The sequence below is a fragment of the Enoplosus armatus genome, chromosome 8 (genome assembly GCF_043641665.1).
Source record: "Enoplosus armatus isolate fEnoArm2 chromosome 8, fEnoArm2.hap1, whole genome shotgun sequence".
NCBI lineage: Eukaryota > Metazoa > Chordata > Actinopteri > Centrarchiformes > Enoplosidae > Enoplosus > Enoplosus armatus.
Genome location: NC_092187.1, coordinates 23,551,782 through 23,569,660, shown reverse-complemented (window position 1 = coordinate 23,569,660; position 17,879 = coordinate 23,551,782). Strand labels below are relative to the sequence as shown.

At 41.9% G+C, this 17,879-nt stretch overlaps 1 protein-coding gene across 2 annotated transcripts in view; it reads left to right on the top strand.

Moving 5' to 3' along the window:
* xkr7b (XK, Kell blood group complex subunit-related family, member 7b) overlaps positions 1 to 17,548 on the top strand; it is a 56,633-nt gene extending 39,085 nt beyond the window's left edge. The window contains exons 2-5 of one of the 2 annotated variants that reach the window (XM_070910523.1): positions 11,033 to 11,232; positions 15,318 to 15,537; positions 16,741 to 17,114; positions 17,166 to 17,548. In XM_070910523.1, the coding sequence (XP_070766624.1) occupies positions 11,033 to 11,232; positions 15,318 to 15,537; positions 16,741 to 17,114; positions 17,166 to 17,548 (1,177 nt within the window). Of the gene's footprint in view, positions 1 to 11,032; positions 11,233 to 15,317; positions 15,538 to 16,740 lie in introns of both variants that reach the window. The other variant, XM_070910522.1, reaches the window with a different exon arrangement.
* The last annotated feature ends 331 nt before the right edge of the window (positions 17,549 to 17,879 follow it).

Genomic DNA, 17,879 nt, shown 5'->3' with positions numbered 1-17,879 from the left:
GTGATTGATCAGCACAGGCAGCCTCTCACCGCTCATCTCCTCCTCTCCTCCTCTCTCCTCCTCTCTCCTCCACCTCTCCTCCACTCTCCTCTCCTCCTCCTCTCTCCTCCTCTCCTCCTCTCTCCTCCTCTCTCTCACCTCTCCTCCTCTCCTCCTCTCTCCTCCTCTCCTCCTCTCTCCTCTGATAGTTCCATAAACAGTGATTGATCAGCGCAGGCAGCCCTCTCTCCTCCTCTCTCCTCCTCTCTCCTCCTCTCCTCCTCTCTCCTCCCTCTCCTCCTCTCCTCCTCTCCTCCACCTCTCCTCTCCTCCTCCTCTCTCCTCCTCTCCTCCTCTCTCCTCTGATAGTTCCATAAACAGTGATTGATCAGCGCAGGCAGCCTCTCACCTCCTCACCTCCTTCTCTGCCTGGCTGGTGTGTTTTTTGTCCTTACCTTCTTACCTTGCTTCTTCATCCTTTCCTCCTCTCCTTCCTTTCTGTATCCTTTTCCTTTCTTCTTTCCTTTCATCTGCCTCTTTTTTCTTTCCCCCTTCTGCTTCTACTTCTCTCCTCTTCTCCTCCTCTTTGCCTCCTGTCCCTTTTCTTTCCTTTCATTACATTTTCTTTTTTTTCTTTAGCTTTCCTTTTCATTTTTATTTCATTCACTCGTCCTCTCTTTCCTCTCTCTTTTCTCCTTCCTTTTTCTTCATTGCCTTTCATTTCCTTCCTCCTTTTTATTCCCGTCCGTCTTTCCTTTCCACACCTTCTTTTCTTTTTTCTTTTTTTCTTTCTTTCTGTCCATTTTCTGTTTTTTCCTCCCTCTCCTTCTTTTTATTACCTCCTCTCCCGTCTGCTCTCCTTTTTTTTAACTTTCTTCTTCTCCTCTTTTCCACATTCTTGTTTCTTTCCCCTTCATTAACCTCTTGCGATTGCTTTCCCCTGTAACCTGTAAAACCTCCCTCTGCTCCTGTTTCCTCTTCCTCCTCTTCCTCCTCCTCTTTTCTCCTTGAAGTCGTTACACAGCAGAACGACGGCTCTGAATTTTGCAACTCCTGAATGACGGATGTGTGCGTGAAAGAGAGAGAGAGAGAGAGAGAGAGAGAGAGAGACAGAGAGAGACAGACAGAGAGAGAGAGAGGGAGAGGGAGAGGGAGAGAGAGAGAGACAGAGAGAGAGAGAGAGAGAGAGAGAGAGAGAGAGAGAGAGACAGAGAGAGAGAGACAGAGAGAGAGAGAGACAGAGAGAGAGAGAGAGAGAGAGAGAGAGACAGAGAGAGAGAGACAGAGAGAGAGAGAGATGAAAGATCAAACTTGAGCCCTTGAGTTAAGTGATAACATCACCCGCTTCACACACACACACACACACACACACACACACACACACACACACACACACCCAATTAAACACTTCAGCGCTCGGCGTGATCTTATCTGATCAGCAGCTCGGCAGCAGCGATCAATGGTCGTTCACCTCCGTTGTACACACACACACACACACACACACATCATGTCCTTCCTCTCTGTCTCTGTGTCACTTCCTCTCCATCACTCTTTCACTTTTTCCTCTCTTTAATCTTCTTTTGCATTTCTCCATCTTTCAGCCCTCCCCTCCTGTTCTCTTTCTTTCCTCTCATCATCCTCACACATAATCTCAGAACCTCTTCCTTTTCTTTTCGGCTTGGTTCTTCTTCTTCTTCTTCTTCTTCTTCTTCTTCTTCTGCTCCTCTCTGCGTTTTTTTTCTTCTCCTTTTTTCCTCTTTCTCCTCCCCATAATCTCACAGCCTCCTCTCTCGGTGCTGGCTTTCTCAGTGTGGCAGTCTAAGTAGGTCGGTGTTGACAGCTGAGCTCCACACAGACAGAGAGGAGACATTATTTCTGCTCTGTGTGGGCTTCCATACAAACACTCACTCACTGTTTGTGGCTCAACCTCACTGCACTCTGCAGACTCAGTATACAGATCTATGGGCACATCTAAATCCACGAAAACCAGAGGACCCTCTGAATTGGGTATCAGGTCCACACTTGTAGTCCTTGGCTCCACATCAGTCTGAACTCTACAGGTCTTGACATCTGTGCAAACTTTGAGGAGCTGAAGTTATTTGTGTCTTCTAATGTCACGTACAGTTTTTATTGGGCTCCAAGGGTCCACATCAGCAACACTTTCTGTCCTGCTCAAACTCAAAGAGATCGCTCCTCCATGAATAACTGTCAACAGTCCACGCTATTCCCCATTTACGGTGAAGATGGTAAAGAGCAAAACACATGGAAAAGAGGAATTAAAGAACGTCGTGACTGAAATTCATGGATATCTATCAGTGTAGTCTGACACACACATACTGTAGCATCTGTATCCAGCATATCTGTTGCTGAACAGCGGCCTCTGTGGCCACTAGTGGTAATTACAGGGTAGTCACACATTGAAATTGAATTCCCTCCAATTACTGGAGTACTCCACCAGTTTAGCATTGCACTTCTGTGACATCGTTAGACTCCTTTTAAAACAAGCACAATCAATGCAGCAGAACCAGATACATCACCTTTTTCTGTTCCACATGTTGTTCTTCCTTGCCTACATTACACACAATGCAACTCGGCCAGAGATTCGGGTACGTTATGCTAGTAGCGGCTAACGTAGCCTCGAGTTTCCCCAAGTTGCGTCACTTGAGGTAATTCACACAGCTCCCTCACTGAGCCACAACATCCTTTAGACAACTTTCGTCACATATGCAGAAGTTAAGACCTGTAAACACACTTTGATGTGTAAAATTCATGCATTCTCCTTTAAGTCAGTATTGCTATTTTCCACATAGGACCCAAACTACTCACATATTCCAATATTCCCTCTGTATAGTGAACAGTAAGGGGGGAACAGAGCGAGTTCTGAAATTGTGTCTTGTAATAAAACCACTGAAATGTTCATCTGTGACCTATTTAAGTGCAGTTTAGCAGTCGCACAGCAGATGAGATGTTACACAGCACTGCAGGCAGCCCAGGTTTATGTGCTATTTCTTCACTTAAACGTTGCATATAGGTTTCCTTTCTAGCGCTTTCAGTGTGTCTGAATATTTGTATGCTCTTCGTGTACATCATGAATAGATATCACTGTTGCAGATTGAAACTACTTAACACCAACAAGTCAAATTCACTTCAATAATAATTAGGAGGACATTTTAAATCATTTCATCTCTCCGACATAGATAACACTTATTAAATCGGCTGATTCTAATGGCATTAAATTGGAGATGCGTATGAGCCCAAAAAACCCTGATCCTCACTTTGGTGATCCAGTAAATAAAGTTAAAAGTGTTTAAACACAAAATGCACTCTGGTTGAACCAAATATATATTCTTTGATTTGGGAATTAAAAGGAAAAAATTATAATCTGTTGCGGCATCAGTTTTAGTACTTTATGTGTGTTTGTGAGTGTGTTTGTTTTCCTGCATGTGTAAATGCGCCTGTATGGGATTATACTTTAGTGTGTGTCTGCCTGCATGTAAACAGTGTGTGTTTTCTGCTTGTGTGTATGCAGTGTACATAGATGTCTGCCAACGTGTGTGTGTGTGTGTGTGTGTGTGTGTGTGTGCAGCAGAGCCCAGGGCTGTCCTGTGTGTATTCAATGTGTTTAATTTTGAGCTTTTTGACAGCTGCATTATTCACAGACTAGCAGGAGGTTGACTGTTCTAACCTCCATCCACCCACTGCAGGGGGCTTTTCATCTCTGCTGGGGGGGCTGCTCGTGCTCTGCCATGATGCTGACACAGTAACGTATGCCTGTGTGGCTCCATATCACCACTTAAGTTTTTATTCATATTCACTCATTTTAAAACTGCTTTGTTGAACAGTTTGTAGGTAAAAACAAACAAACATAAATCACAAAGTGAGGCTGCAAGCAAGTCCCAGTCCCACTAATTAAGACGCTGTAGATTTGCCTAATTTGTCTGAATTAAATTCTCTTATGCTTACAGCACTTGATGTGTTGTGCGCGCAGGAGACGACATAGGGGAGACGAAGTGGAACTTAAATGAATATAAATTGTTCACTTACATATTCATGTATCCCTGTAGATCATTGGCTCTGGTGGTCCCAACGCCACATTATATGTTAACATTTAAAAGTATATACGATAGGCCCGTATATATATATTGATCAATGGAAACAAGTTCTCCACCTACAAAGACGGAGAGTATAACAGTATTTTTAAATGATATTCGTATTAAACAAACAGGAAGTGTAAAAACCTGCATTCTTTCTAATGGCCAGCAGGGGGCGACTGAAGTACGATTGTATAGAAGTCTATTAGAAAATCACCTTACTTCTCACTTGATTTGTTACCTCAGTAAACATTTTCCTGACGAGTTCATGGTCTCAGTCGCTAGTTTCAAGTCTTCTTCAATAGAGCGTGATGTTCATTTTGTAAATCATGGTCCCATTTAAAGTAAAATACACGATAAAGCAGGGCATGCTTTAGGGCGTGGACCGGTTGTAAGACACTCACAGAGCTGGTTAACGTTAATTTTACAAGCTTTGTTAGCAGCTACTTTGTACGGCGTGGCCAGGAGCAGTCAGGTTGCCGCCTTCTCGTCTATATATGATAATTTCTGGTTCCAAAAAACCAAAATGGCGACGGCCAAAATGCCAAACTGTAGGCTTCAAAACGGTAGTCCTCAAACCAAGTTTCTCCCTTTTCTGATTTTACAGCTCAAACAGGATGTAGGCCAAAGAATGTAATTTGTGTGGACGTAACAGTAGAACAATAATCTTTTCGACAGATACAAAACTTTATTGTAACTTCAGCTCAGCAGCATCGGTGCAGCAGCCTGAAAATATCACCACATAACCCAGAGCGGGCTGCTGGTCTGAGGTCACACTCTGAAGGAAGGAAGTCAAACGAAAACGCCACATCCTCCAGTCGGCCTGGAACATGGCCAAACGCGCCGCAACATTTATTTATATATTTCTTAGTTATTGCACAACAGCTTCCAATGTGACTCAGCCAATCAGATGCAAGAACCAGCACTGTGTGTTTCATAAGAGACATTTGGTGATGGAGTGTGTTTGTGTGTGTGTGTGTGCACGCAGACACACACACATAGAGAGGCAATAAATGCCACTGATTTCTGGCGTGATAATCGGCAGGTTGAGAGTCTCTTCAGACAAGTGATGAAGGTTAAAGAGCCCCCCCCCCCCCCCCCCTTTAACAGCTGAAAGATTTGCAGGATATATAGAAATTTGCTGTGTGAGTCAAGCTAATAGATCAGCGGCTCGTTAAAAGCCTGGTGCTGGTACCAATTTATCGCCGTGGAGACTGACGAGGGGGCGGGTCAGAACTCCAGTCGAGTCTTTGATCAACTGCAGGGACAAGTTATTAATAAACCCCCCGCCCCCCCTCTGTTTCTATTTCCTCCCCCTGCTCTTCTCTCTGCCTCTCGTCGATGGAGGATTTACAGTTCTGTCTGACTCTCAGTGACGTCGCTGTGGTGAAGATGTGAGTTATCACGTCAGAAACCTCACAGAGATGTCATTAGTCCTGTAAGCGGTGGATTTAACATTATAACCTCTCCACTTCTGTTATCATCATACTTATTATTAGTCTCATTTGTTCCGTCAGATAAACAAATCATTAATCTAATACCTGTTTCCTGACCTTTGTTTATTGCCTCTCACGTTGTCCTGAATGTGCATCTGCTGATCAATGAGCCGTAATGATGAGACATTTGTGGCCTGTGAATTGATGCCTTAACAGTGACAATAATTATCTTAATAATGATCGTCAGCATAAAAACGGAAATGTTCTCAAGTCGTCATTCAAACCTAAGCCTCAGACAGAAAAACATTTAATACATTTGCAGCCAGATGATGACTTCTTCTTTGTTTTTGGCTTTTCAAGTAATATTACATCCACAGACAGGTGTACGCAGGGCTGAGAGTAATGGCACTTTGGTCCCTTCTGTCCAGTTTTTGGACTCTTGAACTTCCCAGCCATATGTGACTGTTGAACATTTCATTCCAAAGCCGTGGGCAATAATCTGCTGCTTCACTATTTTGGGAACGCTTTCCATCAGATTTTGGATCCCGGCTGCAGGGATTTGTTCCCATTCAGTCACAAGAGCATTACTGGGGTCCAATACTGATGTTTCTGGTGATAAGGTCTGGCTCACAGTCAGCGCTCCAGTTCATCCCGAAGGTGTTGAACGGGGTTGAGGTCAGGGCTCTGTGCAGGCAGGTCAAGGTCAACCACTTCTTTATTGACCCGGCTTTGTGCACGGGGGGACATTGTCATGTTGAAGCGGGAACGGGTCGTCACCAAAGTCCACCAAGTCCAAAATATCATTGAATGCTGTAGCATTAAGATTTCCCTTCACTGGAATTAAGAGGTTTTCCCCAAACCAGATAATACAGCCCCAGACAAAATGTACACATAAGTAAAGGGTGTCCACATATATTTAACCATATATATATATAAAGCCTTGATTTAACACATTAGGCTTTTGAAACTTTTTGAAAGCATAAGTGGAGCTGTGCGGCTAATTGTTTCGTTATGTTTTGGCTAATTCACAGTCTTGAAACTTCTTCTCTAGGGAACCCTCGTCTTCCTGGTGTAAAGAAACCAGGGTTGACTGTTGGTGGGAAGCAAACAGCACTTTACCACTGCTAGTGACACTGCTGTACAGCTGCTGATTATTAGCATAATACCACAACCACTACTGCCTCCAGTGCAAAATCTGCTGCTGATATTATTACCTCTATTATAACTGCAAGTACACCAGTCGCTGTATTATTTGCTCAAGTCCCCAAACTTCACTTCAACAAGCCAACTTCCTTGTCTTCTCAGCAGAACTTGTATCACTTTCAACATTATCTCCATGAATGTCAAACCTCAGTTTACTATTTTGTACTGGACTGCAACTAATTATTACTTTCATTATGGATTAATCTACTGATTATATTCTTCATTAATCAACTGATTGTTTGGTTTGTAAAAAAATCTGAAAATAGTGAGAAATGTCGTCACAATGACCCAGAGCCCAAAGTGACACCTTCACAATGCTTTGTTTTGTCCAACCAACAGTCCAAACCTCAACATTATTAAAAATGAATTCAAATAGTTAAAAGGAAAAGCAGCAAATTCTCACATTGAAGCAAGAAAAATGACCAATATCAAAATAATTGTCTGTCAATCAATTGATCGACATCATTTCAGCTGTACTTTTTTCAGCATTCTCATGTTTTGTGTGCAAAAAATCTTAATTTGTAAAGTAACTAAAGCTAATAATATAATAACTGTAGTGGAGTAAATAGCACAATACGTCCCTCTGAAATGTAGCGGAGTAAAAGTGAGAAGAAAATACTCTAAGTAATGTACAAGTACCTCAAATACCCACTGAATACCCCCCTCATCGGTCTGCTCTAATGTTAAAAGCGCTGCTGCTGCTTCTGGTGATTTCAGTTACATCACAAATCTCTGCCTCCGTCTCCTTTTTGCTGCTGATCGCCGTGTTTCATCTGCTGACCCGTAATTTTCATTTGAAAGAGATTTAAATGAAGTGTGTGTAACAGTTTAATTTCTCTGTGTGTGAGTCTCTCTCCTTGGGTTCATTCTTGGCTCACCAGCACACTTGGCAGCAATCCTCTAAGACTCTACTGTACACACACACACACACACACACACACACACACACACACAAGCTCTTTTTCACAAATGCTCAGGGTCTCAGCGGTCCAACTGTGGCCTTGTAGATAGTAGAGTTTTTGGCGAAGAGGAGGAACAGTGGAAGGAGAGAGGAAGGAGGATAAAGAGGAGTACTGTAGAAAGAATACAGGGGAGTGATGGAGGTAGAAGTAGAGAGGAGGAGGAAGAGGAGGAGGAGGAGGAGGAGGAGAGGATTCATATAGGTTTGATAGATTGGAAGCTCCAGGCAGAGAGAGCGCCTGAAGGAAGAACAAAATAAATTGGATGGAGAGAGAGAGACAGAGAAAGACAATAGCTGCATGAAATTGGATTGAGAGAGAAACAAAATGAGAGATAACAAGCAAAGGAGGCAGAAAAAGAGAGAAAGAGACAGAAAAAGATGAAGACAAATTGAGAGATAATAAAAGAAAAAACACTGAAAGACAGGTAGAGGATGAAAGAGATACAGGAGGAGAAGAAGAAGAAGTAAAAAAAAAAAAAGGTGAAAAGAAAGTTAGGAACAGATAAAGTACCAACACAGATACAGAAAGATGGTTAAAGGAATAAAACAACAAGATGAATCGGGATGTAGACAGTAACTGCATCCACGTTTCAGAGAGAGAAACAAAAGAGAGATGATGAGGGAAAGAAAAGGTAACCAGACTGCAGCCATGCTAGCAGCTCTGTGAGGCTGCACTTAGTCCCAGCGGTGCTTTGAGCTAAATGCTAACATCAGCATACTAACATGCTTACAATGGCAACGCTAACATGCTGATGTTAAGCGGGTATGTTTACCATGTATTTAAGCATGTTAGCATAGCACAGTCGAGGCTGAAGGGAATGTCATTAGTTTTGCAGGCGTTTGGTCATAAAGTCTTAGACACATTAAAATGTTGACCTGATGATGGTGCTAGATGTGAAATCAGGATCTTACAATTCATCCTGAAGGTAACATGAATGTCTGTATAAAATTGGATTCCATTACATAGTTGTTGAGTTATTTCAGTCTGGAACAAAGTGGTGGACTCGCTGACCAGACAGAGCCAACAGAAAACCCTAAAGAAAGAAGAAAAACAGCAGAAAAGCACGGAACGAACAGAGAGGACGGATAGATAAAGAGATCAGATATAAAACAGCCAAAGACAGACAAAAAAAAACAGACAGAAAGATTTACAGAGAGAGAGAGAGAGAGAGAGAGGGAGGGAGAGAGGGAGGGATTGAATGGAGGAGTGCCAGCAGTGCTTGGACTGCAAATTATTTGCAGAGCTACAGATTTCCAGGCTGCCTCGTTGGCCTTCCTGCCTGTCTGTCACTGTGTGTGTGTGTGTGTGTGTGTGTGTGTGTGTGTGTGTGTGTGTGTGTGAATGTGCACATGAGACATGTTGTATGTGTGTTAAGGTGGAAAGTTGTTTGTTGAGTGTGTGCGTGTCAACCACATACCCATGTGTATCCGCACTTGTCTGTATTATGCAGGCCTGAACATCGTCATATATGCTGACGTGTGTGTGTGTGTGTGTGTGTGTGTGTGTGTGTGTGTGTGTGCGTGTGCATACACTTCTGGGTTATTTTTACCCCTCTATTTAAAATCTGCTTGGGGATGCAGAAGCGCAGGAAGTGAGTGTCGTCTCACTTTTCCTCCAGCAAGCTTCATCTCTCCTCCACAACCCGTCTCTCCTGCTGTACTACTACTACTGCCATGCCATGCTCTCCTCCCATGATGCATCAGTCCTTCCTCCCATACGCACTAAGAAAATGTGGCTGAAATGCGTCTGGTGTTAGTCACCCGTCTGAGGCGTGACCCCTTAAAATGAAGTAATGTCTACTCGGCGACCCCTCGTCACAGATTATTACCTCAGCAATTTTCCTTTTCAGATTGTTTCATCTGGATTTTTAGAGACCTGAGGAGGCAAAAGAATCCACTTTTTAACAAGAAAAAAAAGCAAAAAATTTGGAAGACATTTTGTGTGAAGATCTTTATTAAAACAGCTGCAAGAAATCTGCAAATACAGTGAGGTACTGAGGATAGATATCAACTTGTTTCAATAATTTACTGGAGTGTCCATGTCCTGAAAGAAGAATCCTCTTGAATGAAGAAAACTTAACCTTCACTGGCAGAATCTTTTACTTGTTTTAAGAACTGTAATGAGTCAAGTTACAAGAAACAATTAACAAGAAACAAGAAACAGATATACTTCCATTTTAATCAACACCGGTCATGCAAGTGAAAACACAAATAAAATAAAGACTTATTTTTCACTTTTGCTGTATTTTATAACCATTTGTTATCATTAATTTGTGGTAACTTTTGTAATACAAGGAAATACAACAACTTCCTCCAATAGCCTTGTAACATTATTTCAGTCATACCATCCAGAAAGTTATCTTGTGTTTTTCTGTGAAACTCCCCTCCTGTTCCTGACTGGCAGCAGTTTAATGCAGACCTCATGCTGCACCAGCAGGTGAAAGAACAGTCCTGCCCTCACATCAATATTTGTCTCCAGATTTAATACAAAAGAAAAAAAACACAAGGCTGCGTTGACCCGCTGAAACCTGGCAACCAACACCGTCACTGACACAAAAAGAACAACATTAAAAAACGGCACTTCAGACTTGAACAGTGACAGCTGAGGGTGAAGATGTTTCCCTGGAGAAACACACGACTCTCTGTGGTGTTTTCTTTCCTCCCAGGAGAACGTTTTCTCCTGGAAGATGTCATTTAGATTCTTATACTGGTATAATACCTGTACCTGTCAAATACAAATTTCTGCTCTAATATACTCAAATCGCTGAGCATTTTTATCATTATTGATACACTTACGCGGCCTTCATCATACCTGAACACCTCGTGTGAATAAAAAGTCTCCCTGATATATAAAGAACACTGTTTTATAGGCGAGAGTGTGCACAGTTAATGTTGCTGGACAAGAGAAAGATGTTAATGAAATCTGACAAACCGCTGGAAAAACTGGCAGCCTCTTTTTCTTTAAGGTTGAGCTGTAGACTGCATCGTTCTTTTAAAGGGCCAGTTCACCCAAATGACTCCTGAGAGTCCTGCTGTGGATTATTCAGAGTAAGCAGGACATTCTTGGTATATAGACACCATGCAAGACATCATCATTCAATAATCTAAAAGTACAAACAAAATTCTGTTCACCTCCAGTGTTTTTGGGTGGTGGCACTGTTTATCATATTGTCTTGCACTCCCAATGTTGACACCTGTGATCAATCTTTGTATTCTGAAGATGCATGTATGGTTGCTACCTGATGTTTGTTTGTGCCTTTTGTGCCTGAAGACAATCTAATTTATCAAAACATTGCACAGCAGGAATGATTAAGCAACATGCATCACTATTCTAAACCTATCTCTCTGCCTCTCGCCCTCAGGTACATCCACGCCCTCTACCTGGGCGCCCAGAGCCGTTGGCACAGCAACGGGCCCCGTCGCCATTTCCACTGGCGGCTGATGTTCGAGAGCGCCGACATCACCATGCTCCGCCTCCTGGAAGCCTTCCTGAAGTCGGCTCCGCAGCTCGTCCTCCAGCTGAGCATCATGATCCACGGAAACACCGTCCTCCCTCTGCAAGGTGAGCGAGGCAATGTCACCGAGTTAATTGCTGAAATCTGGGACGCGGTGATATCGCTATAATGAAGTCAGATTTAGCAAGAAGGGCTGTAAACAAGCCGGATTATTTAAACCACTTTATTTGGAGGTCCAAGTGAAAGTGAGCCCACGTCAGTAATGTCAGTAATAATCCCTCATTGCACCAGAAAACTGTGCGCACACAACTATGGACTGCAAACTTCAAAAGCTCAAGAGTTTGTTTTTAGCAACCATGTTCACCATGTTTCCAGATCCAAGCAGTAAACTTTCTTAGTAAAGTTGTATTATTATTGATAAAAAAAAAAAATGATGAAACTGAGATAGAAAACTATGAAAATAATATCGACGTTGTAATATGACGGAATTATCTTTTAAGAAAACTGATGGTTATCTGCTTTATTGGACTTTATTTTATTAAATTTTATCAGCAGTAATTTCTGATTGTTACAAAGAGAAAGAGAGAGAGTCGGGTTTAATGAAGGGTGTGTGTGTGTGTGTGTGTGTGTGTGTGTGTGTGTGTCATGGGTAGATATCAGTAGGAGACTCTGCTTTATTCATGCAACTCTTACAAGAAGCAGATTGGTCTTTGATGAATAAAACAAAACATACTCTCACGCTCTCTCTCTCTCATCGTTCACACACACCTCGCAGCACAGAAGTCAGACACAGATTTAAATTGTACAAAACACACACAGTCGCGGGACTCACATGAGACCTACACAAATACGCACACGTGACCAACAGAAAACTAACACACTTTTTGTTCATCCACCCTCACAGTCTTCACAGTCGTAGCTCTGCTGCTATAATGTCGTTTATCGTGGCAAAGTTATTATTATTATTATTATTATTATTTGTCAGATCTGAATATCTTGTGTTTAGAGAAAGAGAAATCCTTATTATATTCCCCGTCATCCATGGAAGCTACGTTACCTAGCCAGGCTCAATTAGCTTAGAACATAGACTGTATATAAAGATGGACGACATGACAGCTCCCTGAAAGTGAAGCCAAAACATATTGATCGCCCCCTGGCGGCTGGCTGCAGTATAAATAATATAATAATCATAAACCCCGCCACCTCCATGTTAGCGGATGGGACATGGGCCAAACTAAAAAATCAAAGTACACATCAAAGTTTCCCAAAGACGGTTTCTGTCATTTTAGGTAATTTTTATCACGCTGATGTTTGTTCAAGTGTTCATTTTTCAGATTAGTTTGGTTTTAATTAGTTATTTGATGCTGTAAAAACGGGGTGAAACATCATGATTGACAGCTGTGATTGACTGTGGTGTGCTCGTGATTGGATCAGGCTGTATGCTCAAAAAAACGTTGTTTGGGTGTAGTTACTTTAAACACACACATTTGTACTTCTGTACACATTTTCTCAGCTCTTACCTTGACATAAACATAATTCTAACTTTAACCTCAAACATCTCTTAAACCTCAAACAGCCCTGAAGAAGAGAGGACCAGACAAAATGTCCTCACTTACCAACATGTCCTTTCGCTCTCTCTCAAGGTCTAAAATCTAAAGTCCTCACAAAGATACAAGTATCAGAGCACACACACACACATTTCAGTCTATTTTGGTAACCTTCCAACTGTTAATAGGCATTCATGTTTTTAAATGTGGGCACTTACATTATACAGTACAGACTCAGCGTACATCACTTTAGTGCTGATATGGCTCATTGATTAATCCATCAGCCAATCAATCAAATTAATCATCTATCACTGCTGCCAATTAATCATTCAAGTCATCTGTTAAGTACAAATCCCAAACATTTGCTGGTTCCAGTTTCTCCAAATGTTGGGATTTGCTGGGCTTTACAAGCATAACAAACTGCATCTGTCTCTTTCTACCCATAATCCCCTTTGTTTGGGGCCTCATTACTTGTATAGCTGCTTTGGTTTATTTTCTTAAGCTGAATGTCAGGTGGGGTTTATTAACTCCATTATCAAGAGGTGGAGGCGGTTGTTCATTGGCTGTGGTCAGCTGGTCAGGAAAAAATATTTCAAGTAAAGGATGTTCTAGTTATTAAAACATCCAGAGTTCTCCACTTATTATGCATATTTTTTGGAAACAGAAATTGTAGTTTTGTAATTATTTACTTAAGTGGCTAACTTCTGGGGCTTTGAGGACGTCAATAGCATGACACAGCAGAAGTGTATTACATTATATTTTGCCACTACTATGAATGTGTATGAACATACTGATCATACAGATGGATAACCGATAAGCGGTATGCTGCATGAAGAATAAGCTGCATTTTTTAAGTTTTTTTTCCTTTGTGATGTTACTTATGGAGCACTTTTCTAAACAAAAGAACAAAAACAAGGCAAGACAAGCTTAAAACATAGGGCTTATTAAAAAAAAATGGATGAAATAAGTGGGACCCGAATTACCTAAAATCAGGGTAAGCTATATGATAAAAGTGTAATTTCAGAAGTGATTTAAAGAAGACACACAGATCTTTTCCGGCAGAGTATTGGGGCCTTGACAGAAAAGCTTGTGAAGGTATTTATGGATTTAACTGTTCAGAAATGTAGCTAGGTGCCTGGCCATGCATTCGGAAAAATATGTTGAGGGCTGATCTGGATTAAGCTCAAGAAAGTGAGTGCAGCATAACAAGGCCAGTGGGCTTTATTGGAAGGTATTGCTGTGTGTCATCGGCATAAAAGAGGTAAGAGAAAAATCACTTTAAGGCAAAGCCAGAGATTCTAAGCCAATTAATACTAATTCATTGGTCAATCATGTCACATGTTGCACAGAGAAATACTAATAAAACTAAACTAACCTAATAAAACAGAGCATCTGCAAGTTCATTGGTTATCCTCACTGGAATCAGTTGCGACTGAATTTAAGTTGACCACAGCCACTGATTTCCATTTGCGAGGACATTACTAACAATTTGCAACCACCAATAAAGTAAAAGTGACTATCTAAAATGCATCACTGAGTCTTTTCATGACATAATGGTAAATGATTTTAAGCTCTTGAAAAGTCAGTGCAGCTCTTTCTCTGCTCAAACTTTAATGCCTTGTCAGTGTGATTCATGGCTAATTTGAGACAAGACTGCATGATTAACACACATGAATGTTTAATGTGTTAAACTGCGCTCTGGGCTCACAGTAACGTGTGCGGGCTAATGATCATTTGACTTCAGTGGAAACTGGTTCAGGTCCATTTGAATGAGCTCAGAGAAGAAATATTCCATTATTCAGTGTGTTTGTAGGTAATGATTTCCTTTGCTGGTAATGTTGTAACAACTAGTGGTACTCAACATTTACCACTATTAAGTCATTTAAATGTGCTGTATTAGCATTTTAGCATCAATTGATTAGTCATTCTTTAATTTTGACACATTACGCAATCTGTTGGTTGTACTGAAAGATAACAGAAGTTGTTTTGTGGACTAGTTGTTCAGTTTGTTCTGGTCCAGAAAAAATATCTTAACAAACACCGGCCAAATTTGGTACTGGTCATTATATTTGTTTTAAATATTCATGACCTTTCTTTTATCACCACCATCAGGACAAATATCCACTTTGCAGACAAGCAACAGATTATCAGGAAATCCCCCAGAGGATGAATCCTTTTTATTTTAATAACTCAGTTAATTAAAATAACACATTTTTTTGAAGAGTTCGGATCAATATGTACAATGTGGGACGTTCAGTTTAAAAATAAACTTGTCAGTGCTCTTTGATGGCCAAAATGTGTAAAGCTGTCACTGTTTCTAAACTACCACTCAAACATTTGACAAGAAAAACCATGACTCAAGGTCAACTTACTACGCTAACACTTCCAACTACGTCATCAGTTAATGGTCAGTTGTCATGCCGAGGTTTGGTTAAAAGCTCCTGAAAAATCCCAGAAAAAGTATTTTAGGAATTTTGTGCGTGTGTTACAATAGGGCTTTGTTTTAATGCTTTTTTGTCAGTTCTTTCTTTAATTTCTTCCCTTTGCCCCTTCATCACCAAAATGTATTTTCTATTTGTGTCTCTTCCTTCCCTTCGTCTTATGTCTTTCTCTCTGTCTCTCTCGCTCTTAATCTGTCTCCCCAGGTCTGTCGGCCTCGGCCTCCCTGGTCTCTCTGGCGTGGATGATCGCCTCCTACCAGAAGGTTCTCCGGGACTCCCGCGACGACAAGCTGCCCATGTCCTACAAGGCCGTGATCACCCAGATGCTGTGGCACTTCTTCACCATCGGAGCAAGGACGGTGGCCTTCGCCCTTTTCGCCTCCGTCTTCCAGCTCTACTTCGGCATATTCATCGTCAGCCACTGGTGCGCCATATGTGACCTGATGCAAAGAGTCTGGTCCATAATGAGAAGTTTAGCATTTGACATTTCAGAAAGTCATGAATTAAGATGTGTTTTTTAATAGTTAGGAGGAGAAAACTCTTGCTCCTTTGTCTCAATTCTGGTAACCAGACAAAAACTGTATTCTCTGAGAGTGTAGTACAAGTTTCTAGATATTACCCAGCCATTGACTGCTGCATTGACAAATAAACATCATATCATATCAGTCATCTTGTATCTCAACAGCAAGTTAGAGGATAATAGAGGATAAATTATTCAAGCGGTCTGTTTCCAAAATTAGAGCCAACGATGTATTTTCCTGCATAATACAGAAAACTGCGATGTATTTCAGTAAACAGCTTTCTTAAGTAAATAGTAAGTAAACACTGTAAATATATCCTCTTTTAACATAAGCCTTTTAATCAGCTCATTTTCGCTCATTAACCGTATTAAATCACAACAGTAGGGTTAAAACAAACAGCTTTCTCTGCACTGTGCAGGGTCTTCCCCTCAAGGAGGGACACTTAGTAGTGGTTAATTATAAATTTCCTCCTCCATTCATTGTGATTATTTATAGATTTATGAAATTGGTGCTAAAAGAATATGGTCTTCTATGAGCAGAGATCAATATCGATATCTTGTTCAAAGTGTCATGATTTAACTTTGGGTAATTATGCATCTGTTTGTTGTGTTGAAAATGTTTTAGATGGAATATCCTTTTATACCCAGATCATTGATTTAATGATCTGGGTATAAAATCAACAGCTTTCTCAGGATGAAACACTTGTTTGTGGTTTGTATGAAATTACTAATGAAACACATTTCTTCACTCAGAGAGGCTCTATAATTTCTACTGACAGGTACATAAGTCCCCAAGCAGACAGTTTATTTAAGCTCTGTAGGTCTAATGAACAAGACTTAGACGTAAAGTACCCAATGTACTCAGTGAATTTCATGTCAACCTGCTTATTAGATTTTGACAATACCTGTGGAGTCTAGTCTTTTATCGATAACACCAAAAGTGCTTCACCAGGACTCACAAAGCCCCTTTTATTACCTTTATAAGGTGGTGTCCTTGTCCAATGCTGTTTCAAGTCTTTTTTAAGTTGTCCATCTCATTTACCACATTAATCTTAGTACCAGTCATCACAGAATTCACAGTAAACAGTATTGTTTATTATCTTTCAGGTGTGTCATGACCTTCTGGATCATCCAAGGTGAGACTGACTTCTGCATGTCCAAGTGGGAGGAGATCATCTACAACATGGTGGTGGGCATCATCTACATCTTCTGCTGGTTCAATGTCAAGGAGGGCCCCAGCCGCTTCCGTATGACCGTCTACTACTCTGTGACGCTGGCTGAGAATGTGGCACTGACTGCCGCCTGGTACACCTACCGTGGCTCACACACCTCCGACTCCTACGCCCTGGTGGTGGTGTGCCTGGTGGCCTGCAGCTTTGCCTTAGGAACCTTCTTCATGTTGGTATACTACTGCTGGCTGCACCCTGACGGGCCTGTTCTGGGCTCACAGTGGGGAGGATGTGTGGACGAGGGCGTGGTGGGTGCGGGAGGGGTAGCGGGAGTGATTGACGCTTGCCTCACCCCATCCCAAGGGTCCCAAACAGACATGGTCATTACAAGCCCTCCAAGGACTCTCCCCAGGACTAAAGACACAGGGGAGCCGGTTCCCGGGGAGCGAGACAGGGACAGAGACAGGGATAGTTGCCTGCCTGTCTTCCAGGTACGTCCCTCCCCTTCTTCCTCTCCTGCACTCCTTCACAGGACCTCCTCCTCATCCCGTGCACAGGACGGCCCAGTGATCCGGATCGACCTCCCAAGAAAAAGATACCCGGCCTGGGATGCACACTTTATCGATCGGCGCCTCCGCAAGACCATTCTACTTCTGGAGACCACATCAGCCGTCAGCCCCAGGATACAGTACAGGAGTAGCATGATGGGCAGCAAAGAGGTATTAGAATATGAGACAACTGTCTAAGCCAACAGGGGCTCTTAAACTTATAAGTGCAGTCTGGGACCAAGGCTCAGCCTGAGATCGGTTCTCATCCCAGGACTACCTACCCCAGGAGAAGCATGGAAAGGAGACACTGAGTGTCAGGCAACTCTTTTTAAGAAAAGGGGTTGTCAAACTTGATTGTAAAATGTAAAGCGCAATCTGGAACCAAGGCTCTCCCCTTAGGGTGCAGTCTGGGAGTAAGTAGCATGAATGAGCCGTGGGAAGTAAATGGAGTAATACTGAACTGGGATAATCTTCATCTTTTCTAAAAGCTTGGAGGTGAGAAATTTAATCTCTCATCCTGGGACCAAGG